Source organism: Populus euphratica, unplaced genomic scaffold (assembly GCF_000495115.2).
Source record: "Populus euphratica unplaced genomic scaffold, PopEup_1.0 scaffold3.1, whole genome shotgun sequence".
NCBI lineage: Eukaryota > Viridiplantae > Streptophyta > Magnoliopsida > Malpighiales > Salicaceae > Populus > Populus euphratica.
In genome coordinates, this window is record NW_011499847.1 from 4,644,140 (window position 1) to 4,663,118 (window position 18,979).

At 34.0% G+C, this 18,979-nt stretch overlaps 3 protein-coding genes across 4 annotated transcripts; all 3 read right to left on the bottom strand.

The window, feature by feature from the left end:
- Positions 1 to 120: 120 nt before the first annotated feature.
- On the bottom strand, positions 121 to 2,600 carry LOC105109054 (uncharacterized). Its single transcript, XM_011003646.1, has 4 exons — positions 2,440 to 2,600; positions 1,832 to 2,081; positions 1,059 to 1,119; positions 121 to 952 (listed from the first exon to the last, which is right to left on the bottom strand). Exons 1-4 carry the CDS (start codon positions 2,502 to 2,504, stop codon positions 384 to 386), a joined length of 945 nt encoding a protein of 314 aa, XP_011001948.1. The 5' UTR covers positions 2,505 to 2,600; the 3' UTR covers positions 121 to 383.
- Positions 2,601 to 7,188: 4,588 nt separating this feature from the next.
- On the bottom strand, positions 7,189 to 8,737 carry LOC105109065 (mediator-associated protein 1-like). The gene has a single exon (XM_011003656.1). The coding sequence runs from the start codon at positions 8,578 to 8,580 to the stop codon at positions 7,435 to 7,437; it is 1,146 nt and encodes a 381-aa protein (XP_011001958.1). The 5' UTR covers positions 8,581 to 8,737; the 3' UTR covers positions 7,189 to 7,434.
- Positions 8,738 to 12,226: 3,489 nt separating this feature from the next.
- Positions 12,227 to 13,826, bottom strand: LOC105109073 (uncharacterized). Of its 2 annotated transcripts, XM_011003674.1 has the most exons (3): positions 13,219 to 13,826; positions 12,661 to 12,834; positions 12,227 to 12,606 (listed from the first exon to the last, which is right to left on the bottom strand). In XM_011003674.1, the coding sequence occupies exons 1-2, from the start codon at positions 13,747 to 13,749 to the stop codon at positions 12,664 to 12,666; spliced, it is 702 nt and encodes a 233-aa protein (XP_011001976.1). In that variant the 5' UTR covers positions 13,750 to 13,826; the 3' UTR covers positions 12,227 to 12,606; positions 12,661 to 12,663. The 2 variants fall into 2 exon arrangements, with proteins under 2 accessions (XP_011001976.1, XP_011001969.1); XM_011003667.1 differs by having other exon boundaries at positions 12,227 to 12,834.
- Positions 13,827 to 18,979: the final 5,153 nt, after the last annotated feature.

An 18,979-nucleotide genomic window follows, 5' to 3' on the forward strand; every position in this document is an offset into this window, starting at 1 on the left:
TGTTCTACTTTGATCAATTTCAGGCATTTGCATTGACACATACTTAAGAAATTAAGTATAACACCAACAATAACAATGAGAAGGTCAGAAATGTCTACAAAATGAGATCAAAACCATATAAGCCAGAAGGCGGGAGTCCAGTGTCCGTAATTGAGGAACAAACTGACGCATGTAGCTTTTTTCACAGTGCTAATTAGATTGGCCTGGTCAACGGTTTGTTGCACTATTAAATAGAACTCATAAGAGAAATGAATTCAATCCAGTACCTCTGTACTCGAAATGTCTTGCAAGGGGGAGAATATCAACAAAATTTCAACATGATCTTAAAAAAAACAACACACTGCATTGTGCAGATCAAAAACTTCACAGCATCCTCTCTCCTCCTACGATGCCAAGAGTGCCTCAATCTTTGCAATTTGATCCTCTTCGTTCTTCTTGGTCGGACTCCTATTAGCATCGTCAAACAAATCATGCTTCCATTTCTCTCCACGCGTAACACTTGGGTGATAACTTTGTCTGTCGCTGAATCTCTCTCTTCCCCTGTAATTTCCACCATCACCACCACCAAATCTTTCTCTTGATGCAAGGTCACTCTTCTTCACTTCTCTATTTCCTGCAGCAGGCCTCTCCGGTCTGTCTACATAGCGAGGGTTATGGTCTCTTTCCTCCCTAATAGACATAGGACGATGAGAATGGTTTGACCTTACAGGTTCCACAGTTGCTTTGTCAGGATTATCAGTCTCCACTGGGATTTTCTTCTCCCGAAATGCAGGTCTTTTCCTCACAGGTGGCAGCGGCTCAGCCTCCATTTTCAAGAAACCATCATGGCCCCATACTCTTTTTTCATCCCCCTTACCTCGTGGCTTCTCATCTCTTTGCCGCGAATCATAAGTTGCTGCCTTGTTTTCTGTCCTTTCACCCCGATCATCCTTTGAATCCCTAAATCGGCGTTCTTCAAAAGAGAGGAACACAGGAACAGTATGTGAAATTGTTTGACAATAAAAAAATAACAGGGTCAAAGAATTATTTGGGTCATGCAAGTGAAATCAGGAACCAACCAGTAGCAGATCTCCGGCCCAAGCTTCGACCACCTTGCCCAGCATTACCGCGTTCATCATGCTGTTAAAAGACATGTACAGGCAAGCCTAAGATTGTTATATACATGGAGGCTTTCAAAGGCATGGGGCAGACAAACAATCACACAACATCAGCCCAGAAAAAAAGTTTTGAATGCACTGAATAAAAACCCAGTAATTAAGATCGAGAGAAACACTGCTCATTTACTAGAGCAAATGATCAATTACATAAATTCAATAGTCTAAAATCTATTTTTTTGTCCCACAAGCACAGGGACTCTATCTATTTTTTTGTCCCACAAGCACAGGGATGCATAGAGAATACTATTGTATTAGAGATCCACATTGCCCTGAGGTGAGCAAATGTAAACACCTCTTTCCAGTCATTAAAAGAATTCATGCAACACATTAGCTAAAAAACTTCTATGATACCAAAGATTTGTCAAGGAAAAAAAATCTCCTTTTTTTTTTGTTGCAAAAGTTGAACTGCTCAAGCAAATAAACATTTACAAAGACAACCACTGTATAGTATGAATGGCATCTTAGGAAAGTATAGAAATAATCCCAGACCACTAAGTCCTATAATGGCTACAAACTCAAATTTTCTATTTCCATAGGCACCCAAGCATACCTTAGCTTCTGAACTTACTGTCTGAACCGCGCTAGATTTCACATCCATTAGATAATGACAATGAGACACCAGAACAAATTCCATAAAACCACATATCAACAATTACTTCAAAAAAGAAAAAAACCTGAAAAAAGGACCGAGACCAAGGCACTTCAGTTGGCTTAGAAGAATGCTTGCTTCCTTCACCGTGTTCATTTGGTTTCTTGTCTGTTTCTTTGCTCACACCACCAGACTCCACCTTGGCAGAATCCGGACCAGACGGGGTCTCAAGAGGCAATGCATCTTGCAAGCGGCGCCGGTTCTTTTGATCTAAATTAGAGTCAATTGTTACTCTCTCTGTCTCTGGTTTTCCATCTCTCCTTGACCTCTTAGGACTTCAAGAAAACCAAACACCTCACAAACATTACCAATATCATCAATTCAATTACCAAGGTCATGTTTGGTTCTAAAACAAAAAACCCACATCATCAATTCAGTCATGTTTGGTTCTAAAACAAAAAACCCACTTCATGAATCTAGGTGATTCACCAATTACCGCTACATAGCAACAGAATGTAGGGCATATAAAACACCAAGGCCGTGTTTGGTTGAAAACGAGAGAACATGCACCATGAATTGCAGTAACAGACTAATCATGATTATAGAGCAACAAAAAGCAGGGCATGCAGTATATTAAGACCATGTTTGGTTTTATGGAGAAGAACCCAGCACATAAAAACCGTAAAAGACTACCTGGGTTCTCTGTCGAAGCCAGAACGGTGTCGCCTAGAGTCAGAACCGCGTTCTCGACGAGACATCGCGAGCAGAGAAGGGAATGATTGTGGTGGAACAGTGATTTAGGGTTTTAGTGAAGTGGCGTTATAAGAGAAATACCGTGAGGTTTTCCCCACTGGATAAGAGGCAGAGGATCCTGTTATTCGATCTTCGCACGATTGGATTATTAAATTACGGGATTGACTTGGTTTCTTAATCTTAACCGTCCATTCTTCTCATAAAAAAATAATTAAGCTTCATTTATGTGAATAATTAACACTAGTAACATTATATTATTGGTAATTCTAAAATTTTCACATGAATTTCTTTAATATTTAATAAGAATTTATTATTAAATTACGGGATTGACTTGATTTCTTAATCTTAACCGTCCATTCTTCTCATAAAAAAATAATTAAGCTTCATATATGTGAATAATTAACACACACTAATAACATTATATTATTGGTAATTCTAAATTTTTAACGTGAATTTCTTTAATATTTAATAAGAATTTATTATTAAATTACGGGATTGACTTGATTTCTTAATCTTAACCGTCCATTCTTCTGAATTTTTCGGTAAGAGAAGTTGTTAAAAAAGGATTTATATATAATTATGGTAGTTGGTCGGTCATCAAAATCCACCATTAGATTCTCCTTTTTCAATTTGAATTATTGTAAATCATTGTATCAAAAGTTTTAAATATTCATAATGACCAACTCGCCACTATAATTTAAATTGAAAAAAAATATTAACTGAATGGAAACATTTGTAAAGTTGGATTTCTTGAGGTGTATTTGTTTATACGGCCATGCTATTTTAAAAAAATAATTTTAATTGATATATTTTAATTTTTTTAAAATATTATTAATAAATATATTTTTACACATGGTAAACTTGTTAAAGGCCTTTCAGCTTTGCTGTCAAGACTACTGTAAAAAAAAATAATTTAAATTAATATATTTTTAGTATTTTTAAATTATTTTAATCTACAAATATTAAAAATAATTTTTTTAAAATAAAAAATTTATTAATATGTATTTTAATATGAAAAATTATTTGAAAAGCAATTGTAACCATGCAGCCACACAACTACATTTTAAAAAAAAATTTAAAAAAAATTTAAATTTTTATTTATTTATTTTTATTTTAAGTTAATATATTTTTAGTATTTTTTAAATTATTTTAATATATTAATATTAAAAATAATTTTTAAAAAATAAAAAAATATTAGTACTATATATTTTAATACAAAAAATTATTTAAAAAATAATCAAACCTGCCCCCACAAAACAATCACAAACCTGCAGTGTTATAAATTCCTCTCATTCGGTTAGTGAAGTAGGTCCAACTGTTTCCTTCCCCAACATGATGTCTTTTGTTTCATTCGTTTTCAGTGGCTAAAAGAAAGGAAAGAACTTACTTACCAAAACAAAAAGGAAAGAACTTTCTTCGTATTTCATGTCAGAAATTTGGCGCACATTTTTATCCTATCCTCTGTTATGTTATAAGCCTTAAATTGGTTGTGTTGCATTGCTAAAAAACTTGTATTATAAATTTTTAATGTTAAAAATTTATGATTTTTTTTATTCTTAATATTTTTATTATATATATTTTCATAGTTTATTTTTTAAAAATATTATTATATTTTTTTATAAAATTACTGATTTTACTATTTAAAAACAACCATCGTGCTATTAAAAAAAATATTTTATAAATACCAGCTATTAATTACATAATTTACAATGATCATTTGTTTTATTATACATTATTTATTATTATTTATCAACCTTTTAAACTTTGTATGTTAAATTACAAGATACATTGACTATAGAAAATGAATAAGGTTATTTTAACTAAGAAATTAATCAGATCTGTTCCACATTATGATTAATCCTTCCTTGTAATGCCATATATTGATGAAAAATTGAATGTCTTGCATTGTTCAAGCTGCTGCTTAATATGCTGGCAAGATAGCGCAAGGTTCAATTGCAGGTGTTACAGCAGAATACAATCAGGAAGAAATTCATGCTTCTGTTAAGGTCGATGTTGACTCAAAATTACCAGTGAGTTCGTGGATTTAGTTCTCAGCTCTTACTTGTAAACTTAAAATCATGTTCTGTTACTTCACTGTTATTTTATCTGATCTCTTTCGCTTTATGGAAGATTTCACAACCTTTACATTGAGCATGACCATGAAGGATACATTTTCACTGAAATTGCCAGATCATAGCTCTAGATCGCCGACCATGAAGGATACATTTTCACTGAAATTGCCAGATCATAGCTCTAAAAGGTATGGACTGTTTTTGTGCTTTACCTGAGTGAGATTCTGAAGCTAAGGTTCCTAAATTCAATCACATTGAATACTGTATGATTCTCCAACGCGGAAAGACATGATAAAATTCCTGTTTCCTCGCATAATGTACTTTTCCTTACTCAAATGATCTGATGCATTGAGAAAACATATGCAAATTAAACAAAAATTTGTCATTTTATCTCGTCTTACCCAAATTGATTGGAAATGTAGAAGTTTAATCACCTTTTCTTCTGGTCCACTGCAGGTGCAGCTTCTAGTTCCGGATAAAGTAGAATACTTCTACAAAAATGCTGCTTTATCTACGAGACTTCCTTCAAACAGCCGCCATATAATTCAGCTTTCTGCAACTTTTGGTGCTCCACACCTTGCATTTGGTATGGAGACGCTATACAGTCTTGCTTCGAAGAGATTTCACGAATTTAACGCAGGCATTAGAGTGATAAAACCAAATTTTGAGGGATCAATTACTTTGGAAGTTATTTCACCTGCACTGGTGACAAATTGGACCGACTTTCCTAGTTAAACTAGCAACATATTATACGTTAAATAACCTGCTAATAGTCATCATGTTTATGGCTTGTGTCTGTTGTTATTATCTATAGTTGCCTAAACAGGGAAGGAGACTTACTGCAACTCAATCTCTCTAAACTTTTCAGGACAAACAAGGGTAACTTACTAAGGGCATCATATGCTCATTATTTTGATCATGAGAAGAAAGTTGCAGAAGCAGATGCTTTCAGAAAAGGAGAATGTTCTTGTAGTTGGAGGAACATGGATTATGGTTGATAAAACGGCAGTTAAGGCAAGGTTTGACAGTTGTGGGAAGCTGGTTACTCTCCTGCATCATAAAATCAAACCCAAGACATGCATTAAAATTTCTAGTGAATTTGACCCCAAAGCCCTTGACAGGATTCCCGTAATCAGATATGGTCTCTCTCTCTCGTAATATGAAAGGTTTATCCATTTTCAGTTGTGTGGTCCAGCTGATGGAATTCTGATCGTTCAATACCTTCTGCTGGTGCTTCGAAAGAAAGGCAAACAAATTCACTGCTTTTACCATGTCCATAGCAGTTACTGGTAAGGAGGCTTGAACTAGACTTTCCTTTGTCTTCTGTTAGAAATCCAACAGCTGAAAAGTTCCTATGACCATTTACCCAAACCCTAATTCACTTGAGCAGCTAGCCTGCCTTGTGCACTACAAAGGCACACTTTTTTCTCTCTAAACTTCTCAGGACAAACAAGGTTAACTTCCTAAGGGCATCATATGCTCATTATTTCGATCATGAGAAGAAAGTTGCAGAAGCAGCAGTGGTCTCTCGGATGCTTTCAGAAAAGTAGAATGTTCTTGTAGTTGGAGGAACATGGACAATGGTTGATAAAACGACAGTTAAGACAAGGTTTGACAGTTGTGGGAAGCTGGTTACTCTCCTGCATCATAAAATCAAACCCAAGACATGCATTAAAATTACTAGTGAATTTGACCCCAAAGCCCTTGACAGGATTCCCGTAATCAGATATGGTCTCTCTCTCTCGTAATATGAAAGGTTTATCCATCTTCAGTTGTGTGGTCCAGCTGATGGAATTCTGATCGTTCAATACCTTCTGCTGGTGCTTCGAAAGAAAGGCAAACAAATTCACTGCTTTTACCATGTCCATAGCAGTTACTGGTAAGGAGGCTTGAACTAGACTTTCCTTTGTCTTCTGTTAGAAATCCAACAGCTGAAAAGTTCCTATGACCATTTACCCAAACCCTAATTCACTTGAGCAGCTAGCCTGCCTTGTGCACTACAAAGGCACACTTTTTTCAAGCAATCATATTTCTGAAACAAGTTCATTTGCTTAAAGTGGATCTTGGTTTTCTACTCTATTTCGGAGCCAAGTTAATGTGTGTGCGCCAATACCATAGGCTGGAACAAGCCACATTCACCAAGCCATCTCATATTATCGTTAAGCATCATTAAACCACATGGTGTGGATATTATCCAACATAAGGCAGATAAGCTAAAAAAAACAGTAATAATAATCTGAAAAGTTATCCACCAATCGATCTGAAGCCAATAGCTTCTCTATCATCTGCCGAACTCGTTTCCAAGGATATATTAACTACGAGGGAAACGTTTCCTTGATATAAATTGAAACAACATACTTTTTATGCAAGTTCTTACTGCAAACACACCATACAGTCATAATTTGAGTAAACTTTTTCAGAAAGTGAAGACAAATTTCATATGACCATCAAACAACATGGTGATGAAACAACTTATTTCCCCAATAAACTACAGAGATAAGACTGTTAAGAGCACCTATGGAAAGATTTGTGCAGAGCACATCAAACCACAAGGCGATGATGGATAACAAATAAACAACTGATTGATGTTAAACCCACTAATCAAACACAATAACTATGAAATAAGAAACAAACAACAAAACATCTTCTAAATGAGAAATAAAACATAACATAGCTACTAAATGAGAGTTAAGCATTGAAAACAGAATTGTGCAGAACAAAAGGACCACGGATAATATTATCTATGAAGCTAAACACTCCAAACTCAGTGCTGATTATGAAACCTAAACCAAAAAGGAAAAGCTAACAAGATCACTTGTTACTTGAACCATGAAACCCCTCTACATGTATCTTCTCGACCACTCTAATCCTTGTCAGCTTTAAAAGCTGACAGCATTAACTTTGCTTGCTCTCGTATCAATTCATTCCTCTTCAAAAACAACTCCAATTCAGCTATATGCAACTTCCTCCACTTCGCCTCCATCTCTGCCTTCTTCATTCCATGCGCAAAATCCAATCCATTTCTCACCACATAATCATCCATTTTTCCACCACTCACACTTGCATCAAACTTCAAAACCTTTTTGACACTTGAATCTCTCTCCATCTCAACTTCCATTCTCTCCTCCTCCTCCACATCCATACCCAACTCAGCCCTCAATGCCTCTAGTTTCTTAGCATTCCCTCTTTTATTATCATTACTATTATTGTTTTTCTTCCCGTTAGCTTTAATAGTCCCTTCACTGCCCCAAATATATTTCGACAAATCAAACCCCTTCTGATCATGCGGTTTGCTAAAAATCTTGCTTTCCCCTTTTTTCCCTTTCACATGATTCTCAAACTTCTTCCTTAACCTAGAAATCTTATCCTTCAATTGAGTCATAGACACATCAAAATGCAAAGACTTCTTAATAAAATCGAAAAACGCATTCATATCCTTTGATGGGTCATAACCTTTCTCTGCAATAAAATCAATTATACCTTGCAACAGCGCAATCTCATCCTCCTCGGTCCACAACCTTTGAAAGAGCTGTTTTTTGGAGTCCTCGGACTTCTCAGGCTCGGATTCCTTGCTCTTAGCCCGTTTCAAGTCTTTCGAATCGCGATCAGCCCCGTTACCCCTCTTCACAGCTGTTGATTTCTCCGGAGTGGCGGCTACAGCTGGTTTGGATCTGGACTTCTTGACCGCTGCTGCTTCCTTCGATGGGGTCTCCTCCATTGGTTTAGAGGTTATAGGCTTGACACTCTGGTCGGGTTCGGATTCAGATTCGGATTCTGACTCCGACCCAGAATCAGATTCGAGCTCAGATTCAGATTGTTGGGTGGTGGGCTCGGATTTTTCGGGGGCTGAGTTTTGGGTTCGGATGGTCTTGGTTTGTGGCTGTGGAGGAGAGGGGTGGCTCTGTTCATCATCAGATGCTTCTTCTTCACCACTGGAAGTTTCTTCCTCTTCTTCGGAGCTAGAAGCAGAAGGTGGATCTTCAACGGGAGGAGCACGTTTTGGTGCCATAGAGAAACAGGGAGGGATAGGGTTTTGTAAGAGAGTTTGATTAGCGGCGGCAGCGTGCCTTGGAGAGAAGAAAGAGAGTCTTCCCCAAGATGTTTTTAAACGAGGACAATAGAGTGTGCCTGTCGGTTTCCTTATCGTGGAATTTCTCACGGTGGGAGGACTTAATTTTTAACCATCCGAACGTTATTATTGTAATATGGAGTAGTAATGCTAGCTAACAGCCAATGAGATTCATTAATGTGTAATATTAGTATTATTGATATCATCAAGAGGAAACTAATTAGATTTTGTGATTTTTAAGAAATAATTATATCAATAATTACTTTGTAAGAGTATAGGCATTCACGCTCTCCAATGTAACTCCTTATAATTACTTTGTAAGAGTATAGGTGTTAAGGCTCTAGGCGAAAAATTTAACCCCGCGACACTAGGCATTCACGCTCTCCAATGTAACTCCTTAATTATAATGGCTAGCATGTAAGTTTTGTGAATAGCAATCCTTATATACAACGACAATACTTTTTGCCGTTTAATCTATTTTAAAAAACTACATTTGCACCGATCTCTTCCGGTTATATTTTCTATAAAACTCTCTCCTTCAACCATATGAAAATGATGGATGGAAATAATAGTTTTAGAGCTCCTTTTATATGTGATTATAGCCGTTGAAAATATGACCAGAGATTAGGCTGTAGCATTTGAATTTCAAATAAAACAAAAAAATAATCGATTCAAAAATTAATAGTAAAATAATAGTACTTTTTGAGATAGGAGAAAATCTTCTTGTTGAATGTGATTCTCTCTCTTATTAATGTCTATCGTTGAAATGGATTCTTTGAATAAGTGCTGACATTTAATCATGGAGAATTTTAAAATTTCTCATGGACAAATCGTGAGCGCAGAGAACACAGTAGATTTTTGATGTTTTGTATCAAAACAACTGTAGTTTTGAGATAAAAAAAAAAAACTGTGATATTTTGCTTTGATCATCGGAAACCCCGGCCTTTCTCACCTATGTCTTCTCTGTCTCCTGGGGACACTGAAATTGGATACCATGTGATAGATACCTCAACATGAAAGAAGTGATTCCTACCATCAATTACTAGAAGCCTGCAAATAGCTGGATCCGTAGATAAGATGATAACATCATCAATACATCTCGAGGATGTTTCAATCAAGGAAGGAGAACGTTTTGATAATTGGACAACCTAACAACGATTCTTTTAGTATGCCAAGGATATCATCGGATCATTTTGTATATCATTCAAGATTGAGTGTTTTCCCAGATAATCTTAAAAACAGTAAAGCCAGTTATGCAAACAAAGTTATTTCACATCAGTACAGCGTTCTTCTATTTCTTTAAATTTCTATTCAAGTCCCATAAGGAACTTCATGGTTTTCTTAAGTGATCCACAGGTGCATATTGGAAAGGTGCAGAGTGCATCACGATCATTCCATAGGCCCTTCAGTTTTGTAAAATATGATCCGACAGACATGTTATCTTGCACAAATCATGAATCTCATTCTCAACATTGAATAGCTGGACCACGTTTCTATGTGCGAATCGTTCCTGCAGATAGAGCCACATTTGTCTAGCATTTTTGCAATTGATGACGCTTCTAGCAATTTCTTTGGACATTGATCCTAGAAGCCAAGTTTTAACCAAATTGTTGCACCGATTCCATCGTTGACATTCTTCCTGATTGCTCTCGCCTGGTTCTTTGATTGAACCATCTATGAGTCCAAGCTTATTCTTCACTGTCAAAGCCATGGTCATGTATTGTCTCCATGTGCTGTAATTATCTTCCACCAAGGCCTGCGGTACGAGGATGGCACCTGGCTGATCTGAGTGGTGAAGATAAAGTGGATGGTTTGGATTATCCCATTTTGCAGATGAAGCCATGTCTTTTGTGAAGATTGGTTAAAATTTTGATGTTGTGATTGCTACGGTTCCCAGATGAGATGCTCTGATACCATAAAAACAGAATGATATGTAGAGAATCTGTTTTCATAATTAAGAAAGAAACAAGGATTACACTATAAATATATATAGTGCTGGCATTGTATCAAGATCCCACTCTATTGCCTATGATCAAGCTTGATTATTTACAGATAACTAGAGATTAATTTTCATGAATGACCACTTATTGTGGCTTGATTTGCTTGACTAATTTGCTTGATTTCCTAAACTTGATTATTAACTGTCATGAGGACAGCTTACGGTGCAAATGATAGACAATTTCGCGTCTTTGACACAGGAATTCGCTTGACAAAGTCGGATTGTGAAGCATCAATTTTTCTGTAAGTTAATTTACCTACACTGATGAAAAATATGAACAATCATTTCTAGTTAAACTCGCAACAAGTCGTGAGATAAAAAGACCTGCTCAGTGTCAGCGTTAATAGAGATATCAACTGTGAATAGAATGAGAATAATAAAACAGAGCATCTGATTCTATTGGCAATTCATATCTCTATTATGCATGATTTCTGCTTGTGGTTGTTGTCATCCGTTGGTGCCCAAGAAATCATTCTCTCCAAACTTTTCAGGACACGCAAGGGTGACGATCTCGGGGCGACATATTCACACTACTTTGATCGTGAGAGGAAATTTGCGGCGGCAGCAAAGATAACTAGGAGGTTTTCAATAAAGGAGAACATTGTGATGGTCGGAGGATCCTGGACTATGGACCATCGAACGACAATTAAGTCGAGGTCTGATAATCTTGGAAATCTGGCCACTCTGATAGAGTATGAAATCAAACCCAAGTCAAACTTGACAATTTCTACCGTATTTAATGCCGAATCCCTTGACACGTTTCCAGGAATTGGACTGATTCTCTCTCTCGTGATCTGAAAGTTCTTCATTCTTCCGTTTTGTCCAGTTGATGCAGTTCTGATACCTCATTACCTTCTGTTGGTGCTCTGCAAGAAAGGCCAAAATGGAGTCACTGCTTTTACAAGAAGCAAAGGGGTACCCTATGGTCCTAGACTCTTCTCTGATTTTGAAATGCCCCCAAGAGGTTCATCCATCTTGTTTGCAAGCTTTCTTGTCGTGTATTATATGGTTCTTTCCTTTGTTTTGTATCTTGTTTTCTCTTAAGTCATCACATCGTATTTTTGTTGTTTCTTGGATTGCCGTGTTGTCAGACAGATCCCACATTTCTATTGCAAGTCACTGCTCTGATCATTTGAGTATGCAATTCATCATGATCAATTACTTGGATCAGTCCAATAGCCCCCAAATCTACACAATTTTGAAAATTTCTATTGTTTAATATCCTATAAAAACTTCAGTGATATGTAATTCCTGGAATATGGCAGGCAAGTGCTTTTTTCATTTTAACGAGACAAAATGATATGGACCATTCTAGTTGTTGAAAAAGCTTCGGTTGAAGTCATACTGAAAAACAAGAGCATCATCATTTGAAAAACAATGGGAGTTGCAATTCATTTCTAGTGGAAACTAAATTCTACATGCACAGATATGAACTAGATAGGACAAAGTGGATACATGTTTCCAACATCATGACAACATTTCCTCGCAAATTGTTTCCTTCAAAAAAAATTCAAGAAAAAACTGCTTTCATTGCTTGCTACAACATTTTGAACAGAAAGTATTTAGCTGGTATTAGAAGACAGCAGATCACTAAATAGTCGATGATATTTCTTCTGGTAAGCTCTGTGCTTGAACATCATGTTACAATGTAATGACTTGCAACTTAGGTGGCAAATAATTATATTTCGAGTCTTGCCGTTGAAACGCACGATCATACCAAAAGAGCAATACCTTTTCCTTCCTTTTGGGCTCATCAAACCAGCAATAGAATTTATTGGCATCTTGATATCAACCGCAAAGTATAAGCATTTTCCAGGAAAATCATTATATTTCTCCGAGATAATAGATCAGGGCAATAATTTAGGCTAATGCCTTCAGCCAACCATAATTCTTTTCAGTTCAGAACTCCATCCTCGACTTTTGAACCACATGATTGCAGAATAAACTGCATAAGCAATGGGTATCACCCTTCATTTGAACCACATGATTGCAGAATAGACTGCATAAGCAATGGGTATCACCCTTCATTCTCGACTTTTGAACCTGGCACACCATTTTAGTAGAAGCTCTTCGATATCAGCATCCATTCGGGTTCCAATGCCACCCCAGACCAACATGTGAGGAAGGTCTCCAATAGTCGAGCCCGTCACTTCGTACACAGCCTTGAACCCAATTCTAGTGTAGAACCTAACAAGCTAGCAAATCAAGAGATAAAGCAATACAGTTAAGGATTTTACATCAGCTCGGTAGAAGATCCAAGAAGTTATGTTTTTCAATAACCATATCATATTTTGGAAGCAATAAATAATCAAGTCCTGATGCTCAGTGTAATTGACCTATCATTACAGGTAACCTGCACAATTTTTTGACCATTTGGGAAACTAAAGGGTTAAAATAGTTAACAGTAATCCACAACATTGAAGAATTTCTGCCTAAATAATCAGATCAAAACAACTTTAGCTCTTCAATCAAAGGTAACGAAAGCAGATAAATTTATCCAAAGACCTAAAGCAGAGAACGGAATAGGCTGCTTCAATTTCCGTAAACTAAAAGGAGAATTGTGAGCGAAGGCAAATAACCTTAGAATGGTAAAGATCAGAGTCATTAATAGCAAGCAACTCAGCAGTCTTACAACCAGAGTCATACCCGTAACGAATAGCAACAGCTCCAATGAACAAACCAATGCCAAAAATTGATTTTTCCATGCCAAGTGTTTCTCTTCTCAATCTTATTGAATCCAAATGGAGAATCTTGCCTTTTAACCAGACCCTTATCAGCCCTTCAGCTCTCCCAAGCTCATTTTGAGTTTCAAGACTCTTAGCTGTGATTCTGAAAAAGGGTCCTAGTATTTGTAGCTGAAGGTCCAGGTTCTGGGCCTTGGATGCAGCCAATACTTCAGTCATGGTTGGCACAGCTACGTTTCTTATATTGTTAGTGTTAATCTCATATTGAATGTTGCTGGAATTGAGGTGGGTTTTTGTGGTTGTCATTTGGTCTGGTGAGGATAAATAAGAAACTGGAGTAATTAAGCAAGAGATATGGGTTCTTGCTTGTCTTCCCGGATTTGGCAAAGAGATTTTGAAGGTAGGAATAATGGGTGTCAGTTCCATTTGTTTAGCGGAGCAGCGTAAAAGAGAATGGACACTTTGAGACAGGCAGTGCTGAGAGGTTTTGAAGTTATCCAATGTTGTGAAGCGTGGCACATATGTATTGGATCACCATTGGACTCCTAAGTCCTATGTCGAGTTTTAAAAATTAAAATAGGTCCCTAAAGATGGCAGATTTTACTAGACGACCTGTCTTTGCAGCTTACGTTCGTATATACTGAAAATAATTAATTAGTTAGAGTGTATTTGATATTGTTGTAACTGTTGTAATTGTGATTTGAAAAAAATTATTCTATAAAAAGTATTTTCAGTTGAGATTAGTTTAAAAAAATAAATATTTGATTAAAACTGTGATTAAAATTAAAATTAAAAAAAAATAAGTTAATATGTTTGGTTAAGAATGATATTAAAATTAAGATTTTAAAATAATTCAAAAATATATATATTAATATTAAAATTTAAAATTTAAATATTATAGAATTAATTATTCTTATTACATCATGAAATAAATAATATTTTATATAAAATAGTTTTTATCATTTTATTAAACTATTTATAATTTCATTACATACAAAATTCATCCGATAAGAACTACAGTTTTCATAAATAAGAACTATAGTTTTCATAAATTTTTAAGTGTATAATAAAATTAGATAAAATATTATCAAATATAAAATTAATATTATAGTACGAGTAAATTTAATTTATTCTGTACTAGTTTTTTAGAAAAAAAATATTGTTCACATCACAATACAAGTGAATTTAATTCATTTTAAATTAATTTTTTTAAAAAAACTGTTAAAAAATTAACAAAAAAAAAATTCATGGAACTGTTCATGTTTCCTGAAGAATGCAATTATAGGGTACAGTTTATCAATATACACTGTATTTCGAAAAACATGAATTCCATGCTTTCTTAAAATCCTACCATAAATAAATTAAGAAACCCATATTTTTTATTTTTTAATAATTCATAACCAAACAACTTAGTGTGTTTTTTAAGAAACGCGAACGGGCCATTTACCACCTTAAGTGTTACAGAATCTGAATTAAGAACATGCCGACTATCCTTCTCTAGTTATTTTACTGTAATTAGTATATTTCTTGAAATCTGTAGGAAGAAAAATAATTAACTCTGGGCATAATTTACGTGCAATGAAACCAGGCAATGGAGCACAATCCCAAATCTTCGTGCCTACAAAGCTTATCAGACAGTTGATCCAATTCAAACATCATAATTAGCAGCCATTGGTTTCCCTTTCAACGATGGATTACTCTCACTTTGCAGCTTACGTTCGTATAGCAGAAAGAATGTTAACGATCCGTACAGACACTGTACTGCAAATAATTAATTAGTTTGAGTGTATTTGATATTATTATAGCTGTTATGATTATAATTTGAAAAAAAATATTTTATAAAAAATATTTTTAATTAAAAATAATATAAAAAAATAAATATTTGATTAAAATTGTAATTAAAATCTTGATTGAAAAAAAAAAAGTTAATATGTTTGGTTAAGAATGATTTTAAAATTAAGATTTTAAAATAATTTTAAAAAATATATATTAATATTAAAATTTTAAATTTAAATATTGTAGAATTAATTATTCTTATTACATCATGAAATAAATAATATTTTATATAAAATAGTTTTTATCATTTTATTAAACTATTTATAATTTCATTACATACAAAATTCATCCGATAAGAACTACAGTTTTGCATAATTTACGTGCAATGAAACCAGGCAATGGAGCACAATCCCAAATCTTCGTGCCTACAAAGCTTATCAGACAGTTGATCCAATTCAAACATCATAATTAGCAGCCATTGGTTTCCCTTTCAACGATGGATTACTCTCATTGTTTCACTTTCAACAGCCGCATGCAGAGCATCCATTTCCACATGCAAGCAAATCCTCGAAAGATCAAGCGTCGCTTCGAGCTCTAAAATTCTTCTTTCTGCTGCCTATAAATAATAGTGCATCGTCAACATTATAAATTGCAAGAGGAATAAAAGAAAAACCACAAGCATTTATTAGGGATTCTTGAGCTTTACTGTTTGATAATGGGAGATATCAGCAGAACTAAGCTTCGCACATTGAGCACGCATGTTTTCGATTTTCTGCCTCGTTAAAGCCTCCTTTTTTCCCTCCCTCTCAAAATACTTTGATCCTTTACTCGTTTCATAAACTGCTCAAAATGAACATGATAAAAGTGTTATTTAGATAGTTATCTTATCATGTGTACGTGTAATGAATAGAATATAAATATTATCAAATTCGATTTAAAATTTACCAAAGCCTAACTCGAAATAAACTATTTTATTTTTTTGGATAATTAATAATAGCATATAATAAATACCCCGAAACCAATAAATAATTTATAAATATATAAAATTTTTAACCAAGGAATAATTAATTGGTAGGACGTACATGAAACCTAGCATCTAAGTATTGCCCATCGTCATCCCTATTTGTTCACTCCTTCCATGCCTAAAATAAAAACAAATATTATAGCACGTTGTTTAATCAAATTTCCAACAGCATCGACCATTCCTAAGAGATTCGAATGAAATTGTCTTAATTTGCAAGCACGAGGTGAAATAATTGTGAATGAAACAACCTAAGTAGAAATTCGGGATAAGAAATTTATGAACTGCTTTAGCGTTAGTGTGAGCTGCGTGGTAAGATTGCCATGGACGAGGAGGAGGTTTCAATTAATTGGTTATTGAAAAGGGTTGCTGGAGATATATAGGACTAGGACCGACAAAGAGGAAGAGGCCGCTGGATTTGGAGGAAGAGGATGGGCCTTGATTCGATTCAAAGCCCGACTTCTTAGTCCGAGATTCGACTTTTCTTCGTCATCGGGCGGGCCCGTCTTGGAAAGATATCGGGCGGGCAAACCCGACCTCTTTTTCTTCATGGTCGAATCCACTTTTTTTTTTTGCATATTCTTACAATGTGCGCCTCCTTTATTATATATTATTAGAAAAAACAAAAACTACAAATAGAAGTTCAACCACGGCTTTAAAACATAACTTGACCTCCTAGTTGATTCTTGATCCGAGAATTAGGCCGAGCCAGGTTTAATAATAATAATAATAATAATAATAAATTGTAATCTGATCAGCTAGTAAAAATTTAATTAAAATTTAATAATCTTATTTTTAATTTATTTTTTCAATGTATATAATTTGTATATTTTTAAAAAATTAATTAAATTAATTCAAGTTAGTTAAACTCCTGTTGATCTAGAAAGTGATTTATCTTCTGGAATCATGTATAAAAAACTACGGTTTCAATGTAAAGAAGAAAAAGAAATTTCGTTTGATTTGAGAATAAATTTTTATATTTAAATTAAAAGAGATTTTTTTCATTTGAGATGAATTTTGTAAATAGAAAAATAATTCCTTTTAATTTTTAGAGGTTTTTTCAATAAAAAATTATAAATTTATTGTTAAAAGCAAATGTTAGGTCAAAAAAATACTACAAAGTCGAGTCAACTTTACTTTTTAATAAAAAATAAAATAAATCATGAATTTTAATTTATAATTATTTCCATTCAAATTTGTTATGAGTCATTTTATGTCAGATTATCTTGAATTACGAATAAAAAAATCTGAATTATAAATTCAAGTAGGGAATTACTTCCTTCTGATTCGCAGAAAAGTGACACGTTCCATCCAGCTGGATCCAACTTTTTATTACAGGGACTCAAGTTTCTCACGTGTTATTTTCTGACAAACCCCACAGCTTATCAAAAAGAGACAAATGTCAAAAAGAAACAATGGACGTATTTATTATGGCGCAGGGTCCCGCGTCGCCTTTCTTCTCCCACCAAAAACCGCATTTCTCTTCTGGGTTATTATTTTATTATTATTATTAGAAGAAACGCCACGAAAACTCTGTCCCACCAAATAATTACTTTGACTGTCATTGGGTGGATGCCATGTGCATAGGGGAGAGAGACTTTTTATTTCAAAATTAATAATTTTTTATTTTTTAAAAATTATTTTTAATATTAACTCATAAAAATAATTGAAAACACAATAAAAAAAATAATTTAAAATAAAAACATGTATAAACCGCAACACGAAACAATGTCTTAAAATTGTTAAGCTAGGGCCGTAAAATGTCAATTATTGTTTATTTTCTCATAATTCCAGTGCTTAATAGGAATTAAAAATAAAGGTTCATCTTCTTCTGCAATTCCTCGTTTGCTTCAAACTATTCAGTTTTTAAAGATTGTTTTTTCAGTGTTTCAACCTTTCTGGGCATCAGCAGGGAATAGTTTCTCTTTAGTTTTATTTTTTGAGTTTTGAGTTTCTTCCGAAAGTAAAGCACGAGATCTAGATTAGATTCCTCTTCCAGGATTTCCTTACAATATGAATTACTTGCTTTTCATCGATAAATAGTTAAATACAATTTCCATATGGATTATCCCCTAACAACTAAATTGTCAAGCATCTCTCCAGGAATTTAATATATTGTGACCGGCATGGTAAACTAGGGTTAATTTAATCGCCCTTTATATTAAATAATATTTTAAAATATACACTAGTTCAGAATTTAACTTTAATTTTCCCCACATTTTTTTCTTTTTTTTTCCAAAGTTATTTTTTTATATATTTTTTTAAATTATCCTTATTGATTTTATTTTTTATATTAAGTTGGTTGAGAATTTAGTATCGTATTTTTTTAAAAGCATTATAAATTGCTACAGTGTCCCCACGTGATTTTTTATTTTATTTTTAAAAATTATTTTTATCGATTTTATTATTTTTAATATTGAGCTAGTTGAGAATTACAACTGTAAATTTTTTCATGAAATACTATAGATTGTTACAGTATTTCTCTGCATGGTTTTTTCTTTTGTTTTTTTTATTATGACTTTTTTCAAGATTATTTTTTATTCTATTTTTTAAAATATTAAGCAGGTTGACAATTTAAATTTATAGTTTTTTCTTTTAAAACATTGTGGATTACAACAGTTTTCTTTATATATTTTTATTTTATTTTTTTATAATTGTTTTTATAAATCCATGACAACACACAAGCATGCCACGAGCCTGCTGCATTGCACGGGCATGACATCAAGTTTGTGTGTAAATGATGCAATGTAATAATTTTTTAGATTAATATGGATATTCAAGTTAATTCGTGCGTGTATTAAATAATTTTATAAATTTTAAAATTAATAGTTATATAAATTTTTTTTAATAATCTTAAAA